The sequence below is a fragment of the Trachymyrmex septentrionalis genome, unplaced genomic scaffold (assembly GCF_001594115.1).
Source record: "Trachymyrmex septentrionalis isolate Tsep2-gDNA-1 unplaced genomic scaffold, Tsep1.0 scaffold85, whole genome shotgun sequence".
Classification (NCBI taxonomy): Eukaryota; Metazoa; Arthropoda; class Insecta; order Hymenoptera; family Formicidae; genus Trachymyrmex; species Trachymyrmex septentrionalis.
The window spans coordinates 289862-297678 of NW_017306038.1; the positions used below are offsets into that span (position 1 = coordinate 289862).

The 7817-nt window shown below is 37.8% G+C and overlaps 2 protein-coding genes across 3 annotated transcripts in view; one reads left to right on the top strand and one right to left on the bottom strand.

Moving 5' to 3' along the window:
* LOC108755162 overlaps positions 1–1117 on the bottom strand; it is a 10757-nt gene extending 9640 nt beyond the window's left edge. Inside the window, exon 1 of the mRNA XM_018498015.1 lies at positions 840–1117. The gene's annotated coding sequence lies outside the window, so the exon portion shown is untranslated. The remainder of the gene's footprint in view (positions 1–839) is intronic.
* Positions 1–7568, top strand: part of LOC108755163 (tumor necrosis factor receptor superfamily member 4-like) — a 19979-nt gene extending 12411 nt beyond the window's left edge. For both annotated transcript variants that reach the window (XM_018498016.1, XM_018498017.1), the window contains exon 2: positions 6501–7568. In XM_018498016.1, coding sequence (XP_018353518.1) covers positions 6501–6992 — 492 coding nt within the window. In that variant the 3' untranslated portion in view covers positions 6993–7568. The remainder of the gene's footprint in view (positions 1–6500) is intronic.
* Positions 7569–7817: the final 249 nt, after the last annotated feature.

Here is a 7817-nt window from a genome sequence, read left to right on the forward strand (position 1 = left end):
TGTGTGTGTGTGTGTGTATTCGAATATGCTACGTTCACACGTTACGCACTGCGTCAGCGGGTTATTCGGTTCACTGGGGTATGCCATATTTTATGAGACTCATTAACATGGCATGGGAATCCGGAGACGGCGGTTCCGCTCGGGGCGCGATTTTCGCGATGCTTTACTCAGCCCTTGATTCCTTTGCGTTCCTACGACTCCATATATAGGCACAGGGAACATTTATAATAATGTGCTTCAAATGGAGAGAAAGAGAGACAGAAAAAAAAAATAGAAAGAGGGGGATAGGGCGTTTATTATCGTTCTAAGGTCTCTAAGAACAAATAAATTACAGCAAACATAATTACAGAACAAAAATTTAGAAAAATTAAAGAAAATTAATTACAAAAAGGGACAATATATATATAAACTCAGTGAATGATAGACGACAAATGACGTTCACAAATAATATGAAACAAGTATAATGAGACAAGTTAGAGAGAGAGAGTTACATACAGAACTATTGTCGCAGATGTATTTAAAGAAAAGGTGTTATTACTCTCTGTGCTAATGTAATATACCGTATGCAATATTTCAATATTCGCGCACTATATCAATAAATTAGTCTCGGTATGGTGGCGATGTGACAAGGCATTATTATTTATAAAACGGTACTTCATAACGCGCTCACGTAGCTTCGAAGAAAAATAAACGTATTTAACACAGGTTGAGTCGCGAAACGAGATGTAAAGAGAAGGCAGGGGGAAAAAAGGTCTGAAGAAAGGGAAAGGGATATGAATGTCCAATTGTTAGCACGGCATTGCACAGGAAGGGCATGAACTCGTTGAAGTTTCACATACTTGTCCTGTAAGTTATCAGCAAGGAAGAATCCATTTGGTGAATAGTGCCTTGAGATTCTTCAAGCACGTAAAATCGGCTGAGAGATATCTTGTGCGTGTGACTGATGAGGTCTTCAAAAGGTACCGAGTCTCATTAGCATCGTAAGAAAACTTGAGGGACGCGTTTCCTTAGAGCGATGCTGTTGTCGTGGTTACTCTTATAAATGTCTCTGAACAAATGCAAAAGGCACTCGTTCGCTGGCGAACATAAAATTGTAATGATTGTAACGCAATCTCAAAGTCGTATTAATAGCGTTAGTTCTCGTGAGTTTTTCTCACGTTTTATCCTTCTCGACTTTTTATGTTTTATATCGACTAGTTTATTTTTTTTTATTAATTATCATTTACGTAACTTTGCATCGCAGAAATATTACGATAGAGTAACAACAATACTTAATGTGGACGTTGTTGAATTAATCTAAGCAGTCATGATTTTTATTAACTCTAGAATGATATTGCAAATTTTATGCATATTGAGCGCTAAGCTATGCCTTCAACGTCATTAGAGGATTCAATTTACCGTGTGCTAAAGCGAAGATAAGCTTTCAAAAATTTAGTCCATTATTAATTTGGACACGTGGCTTCTTGAACGTCAAATTTACGTATATCGATATCGATAATAATAATAATAATATAACAATATTGCATCGCTCAATGACATTGTCTTTATTCTATAATTAATCTTTGGCATTCTATAATTAATCTTTGCTTTTTGCGTAACATTCTATTTAAATTTCTATTTTTTTGCGACGTTTCAAATTTCTCAGAAAAACATTCTCAATAAAACAAGTTTTATTCCGAACGCGAGGTGAGCGTTTTGTAATTAACAACGCTTAATGCAAATTATTCGTGACGTTAAAACAGATACAAGAATATGCTTTTATCTCCCTTTCTCCCTCGTGTCCAGGTGCATGGTAGCTTCCTCCGATTTATAGAATATGCGGAGGGCGGAGTGTTCACGGAACAATAGGGTAGCGACCGAAGATAATTATCGCGGTTCTCGAGGCAGCTGCGACTGTGGGTTCACCCTCGGGGTAACCCAGCGTCTTCCTCCGGGAAGTAGAGCCGGCTGGTGTGCTCGGAAGTCTAACACATGTACACACGCACGCATGTACACACACAAATACACACACACACACACACACACACACACACAAAAAGAGAGGACAGAGGGAACCCAGTCTGGCGTGACTCCGCAGGTACTGCCTGTTGCAATTTTGGCGGTGCCCTCCTCTTAAAAGTATCGGGACTTTGCGGTTTGCTCGAAAGCGGAAATATAACGTAAGGAAATATTGAAAGTATCAAAAGATTATAAATATATAGAATATATAGAATATATAGAAGATTATAAATATATAGAATCCAGAATATTACAGGATAGGTAGACTTGTGAGTCTCGATGGCTCTATGAAAAGGAATATCGAATATCTTTAAATATTAATGATATAACTGAGACAAGGAAAAAAACTAGAAAGTACACATTTCTCGTATTAATTATATTATATTTAAAATTATTCGATAATCTCTTCAAATTAATTAATAATTTAATTAATTAATAAATTTCTTGTTCACTCAATTTTTTTTTTTACTCAATTTTGTAAATGTAGGAAGTATTTATACAAGTTTGACGAATTTGTTTAAAATATGTTTCAATCAGTATTGGCAGACTGAGAAATCGCAGAGATTCAATCCGTATAGTAAAGTACATGCATCGACGACGAGCACGAAACGTCTTATCCTGTAATAACGTTTGGAACGTGTCTCCATTTGACTTCGAAATTACTGCAATTTTTTTTTCTCGTGCGCAAGGTATCCGCCTCTTCCGGTGACAAATGGAAGTAGGCCACGTTCCTTCAGGTGAATCGAGTAGGAATAATTCGTCACCCTATTCACATGCGCGAGTCTTTTCAGAGCTACCCTCAAAGCGCCCTCGTGCACGCGTGTATTATACTCAAAATTCTTTCCTTCTTTTTTCATCGTTAATTATCTTCGTGGTCGCGAAGACGTAACAGAGTAAAAGATAATTGCTACCAGTCACGAAATGAATAAACTCAATGGAAACTTCACTTGCAAAGTCGTTTTTGCACATTGAGACTTTGATTTGTCAATTAATTGCCTTCAATCACTTATACTTTTTAATTAATAATTTTTTAATAATTGCTTTTAGTTATTTTACTTATTGTGCTTTTCAGTTTACAGCTAAATTCTTGAAAATCGTTGATTTCGTAAAAAAAAAAAAAGAAAATGTTTCAATGAAGCGGCAAAGAACCTTTTATTACAATGAAACTGACCGATGAACGTCGGATGAACGTCGTCAAAGTTTCACGTCACGTGGTATGTGCATCCATCGCGCAGTCTATTCATTTGAAATTTATCGATATCGATGTATCGACTAGAAAAAAAGAAAGGAAATAGAAGCGGGATACAAAGGGACCAGCAATTACCGCTTCCGTTCTGTTCGTCATACCGGAAGTTTCTATTCATACTCGTCGCACTATGAGCGTAACTTTACTTCCGTCATCGTTGTTACGGATCGTTAACAGACCCCGCCTGGCTTTTTGCCCCGAGTCGAGTAGTCTATAGATCTGTTCACTCATTGCTTGAAATTCTCAAAAAATTTAAAATGAAATAAATGTATATTTGATCTTTGAAAAGAGAGAGAAGGCGAAGATGCTGAATGAAAAAAGTGCAGGCAACGCGAACAGACCTTTATATCTCTGAAAGTTATATTTAAAAAATACTTCACATTACAAGATGATATCGAGCTGTTCAACACACATTTCTTCTAAGTGTCTAGTTGCGCGGAGTGGTCTAGTACCGACATTTATTGGCATACCACGAGTTCCTCGTAAGGTCTGTGTTTCCTTTTCACGGCGCATAATCGGTTTGCAACGTGCTCTCGCAGTGGCAGAGAGCCGAAAAGAAATATCGGAAATCACCAAAGGTTGCTTCCAACGCGATGCCTCTCATTCTCTCTGGCCAGCTCTCTGCATCGTCGAAGCTTCGAGTGACGATTCGTCGACTCGTAGTACCGAGTACAAGAATGTTCTGCGGTTCCTACAAATGAACTTTTTTCCAATCGATAAATCTTGCCCAGGCAAAACCGCCGTGTCTTCTTGACTGTTGCAAAATCCTCGAGGGTATTTCCATCGAAGAATGCAACGTCTCTCCCACTTGGAGCAATTCTGAGAAGCTCCGAAGATCGATGTTTCTTGCTTGTTGATGCTCTTACGAAGTATTCTCTCGCTCTCCGTTGGAATTATAAACCTCAACTGTAGCTCTTCAGTTCTTAACTCACTTCGGCATCACCTTCAATACAATCTTCCATTAAAATTCTATTACGCCAAACTTCGAAGTTAACTGAAGAACAAAATTTCATTTATATTTGTTTTCACTCTCGTATTCCCTCTTTTCTGAAAGTTAATTCGTCGAGGAATTTATTTAAAACTTATTTAATATTTCACGGTTTATTATTGTCTGTTTATTATACTGTGAATACTTGATAAAGTAGTAGTTACTTACTTTGAAGGGTCGTAACTCTGTACTAGTTTAGTAAAGAGCATCCCTAAATTGATGAGGTAACATGAGTTACCTCTATGATAACAAATTATGAGCGTTCAATTGTAAATTACGAAAAAATAAATGTTGTTTCTCTCAGGAACAATTTTCTGTTATCAACAACGTACAATGAAAAGCAAAGTTTTTTCCAAAAAAATTAATTTTTATGCAAAAACATAAATCCAAGTGACGTAAATGTGAGAGCAACGATAATATACAATATCTTTAAAATGAAATTAAAAATTATTCTCTGATAATGAATACCGTATACGCTTATATACCAATTTACATCAATTTACGAATTTACAATTTCGCGTAAAAGAAAATACAATTTTAAGAGAGCGTTCTTGGCAATACAATCTCACGACTTCTGATTCTTCCCACAAATTACAGGTATTATTACACACATTCGTTCATTGTACAAGAGTTGATAGTACGAAATTGTTTTCTAGGAAAGACTAATATTATTTTCTCAATAATCCATACCGTGAGAAGCTCGATACAATGTACGGTGGTGAACATGCGACGATGATGGTGTGCGCGCAGAGGTAAGATGAAGGGTTTCAAATTAAGGCCCGGTGCTAACGATTCGCGTGATGCGTGGTGACCGTCGGCGCGTGCCGCACGAAGCAGCTGCCAACAGCTGCTGTGGAAAAGAATCGCCTCTTGTTCTTATTTTATTTGTTACCTGTCGCCAAACCTCTGTGGTCGAACGATAACGTTCGCCTTTCGGGAAGTTACAGTGGACAAAAGTCTTTTATGTGAGACAAACGATGTTAAAAATTTAACTACGATCGCACGTGTTCTCGGGAAATATATAAAAGCCAATTGTCAAAATTTCATTAACTCTAATTTCATTGAATCCAAGATTTAGACTGAGATCTCTTGAGATGATATAAAATATTGTTGCAATTACTGCATGGAAAAAGGCACTCGGGGATATAAGTAAGACACATTTCCAATATATTTTCGTTAATAATATGTTTAATTATTTTATTACTTTATTTAATATATTTAAATATATTGTAATGATATATTACACTTGATATTTGGAAAGTATCTTAACTGAGAGAAAGTTATGGATCATCAATTCAGTCAGTCTGCAATCGATCAGACTGACTTATTTTGGGAAAATTAGTCGGCGAAAGTGTAGCGGATATCCTAACGTACTAAAAGCAACATTTTTATGCGTGAGAGAGTATAGAGGCTCATATATCGCGTCTCTCGATCTGCTCGAAGTAGGCGGAAGAAAGGCGCAAGGTGTTCCCTCGAAGTCAGGTGGCCGCCTTCTCCAGTGCACCTGTTGTTGAGCGGTTGAAATTGCATTTTATCAATTCATATTAAGAGTAGTAGAAAAGTAATATCCATCAATAATAATAAACCGACTATTCTAGTTCTAGTACGATCTATTTGCTCTGCTCACAAGTCCTTTTTAGAAAACAACTTTATACCGCAGTTTTAAACAATTTAATTATTCACGAGTTTTCTTTAATTAGCCAACTCAAACATCATTTGGAGCCAACTCGTGGATCGATCGTGTAATAGTTTTTAAAACTGTCTGTCGAAGATTCCAAAAAATTGTAACGTGGAGTCTTTAGAAAATAGCCTCGTTAGAAAACAGCTTTGAAACCGCCTGAAGGAACACATGCAGAGAGAGAGAGGCAGAGAGAGAGAGAGAGAGAGAGAGAGAGAGAGAAATACAGTTTTACAAAGACTCTTCAATTATTTACAAATGTCATTCGGTGCCAAGTGATCGGATTGACTGTACCGTCAATTTTTAAAACCTTTCGAAGATCCGATTCTAAAAGATCGCGACGTGGAGCCTTTAGAAAACAATGTCTCTTGAGAAAATAGCTTTGCACTGCCTGAAGGAACGTATGCAGAAATACAATTTTAGACTCTTTAATTATCCAGAAATGACATTCTGGGTCAAGTGGTCGGATCGATACGGTCAATTTTTAAATCCTTTCGATTAAAAAAAATCGGGACACAGAGCCGCTCGCACGCCGTCCAACGAATTTCACCTTTCGTGGGGCACTAACCATCTGCCGTTTCTGTTTCCAGGCGGTTGAGAGCAGGCCTCACATCAGGCACCACCGGGATGGCTCGCATTGCAGCAGATGCGGTCCAGGCTGGGGCGCGATTAGCCGTTGCGCTCGCGGCCGCGACACCGTATGCGAGCGGTGCCCCAGCGGTACGTACAGCCCGCATCACAGCACGCAGCCCTGCTGGAATTGCGCCAGATGTGGCCCGGGTTTGTACGAGGCTCATCCGTGCACATCGCGCACCGACACCGTCTGCGACTCCTGCCACCGTCCAGCACCGGACAATCCGGACTACCGACGGAAGTGCGAAGGTCGCGCGAGGTTCTTCCTCGCCCCGGAGGACGCGCAGAGCACCGCCGAGGAAAGCGTGCTGGTGAACGAGCCCGCTTACCGGTTCCAGCTGTATAATAGGGAGCAGGTACTTGAGAAAGATGTGGAGGCCATCCTGAGCGACAAAGCGACAGTTGGATCGGAACTTCTACAGAGGCTCCAATCATCGTCCCAGCATTAATCTTCTAAGATGATCTGACATATTCCTATCCATGACGAAAAAGAAGGTATAAAGTTCTTTTTTTCGATTGTGATGCAGAATTCTTGAAGTTTGATTATTATTAATTTACCTGAGAAAATAAATGGATAGTGTAGAAATTCGTACAGACCCGTAATAAGATTAGAAGAATAATATACGTTCGACATTGATCGATCTTTTAATACTAGTCAATTAGTGCTTAAGAGAATTAATTTCTTTTACGGAACAGCGAACGACTTTAGTAAGAGTTTAAAAATATGTAGGAATATTTTCCCAAAGTGAATATTCATCTAATATTTGTCGATTAGACATTCCGATTGTTCCCGTAGATTACAACAGGCGACACAATAAAGAAATGGAAAATACTTCCTGACACCCCGCCAAGTATATAGCATAAAAAATAAATCCTTCTCCTTAATATGAATAGACTGTTACATTTTTAATATTTAGATCAGTATTGCAAGTCGTATTACAAATGCATATGTCAGTAACTTGTTGTTCGTAGATTCACCGTTCGTAGATTTCAATTTATAAAATAGTCAGAAATTTTTCATCCAAGCGTCCGAGCGTGAAACATAGTTCTATAAAATTTACGCTCTTTATTTTTGTGTTTTCGGTTATTATCATTGCGTCTACATCCCTTACAGAAATTTAATAAACTGTCGAATTCTTAAATACTGTAAAACAGTAATTATTTATTTTAAATATTAAAAGCATCATTATTCATTATACTTCATAAATAATTAATTGCTATCATTTAATAAAAATTCTTTTTAAAGTATTTATTTTTAATACTCTCTACTGATT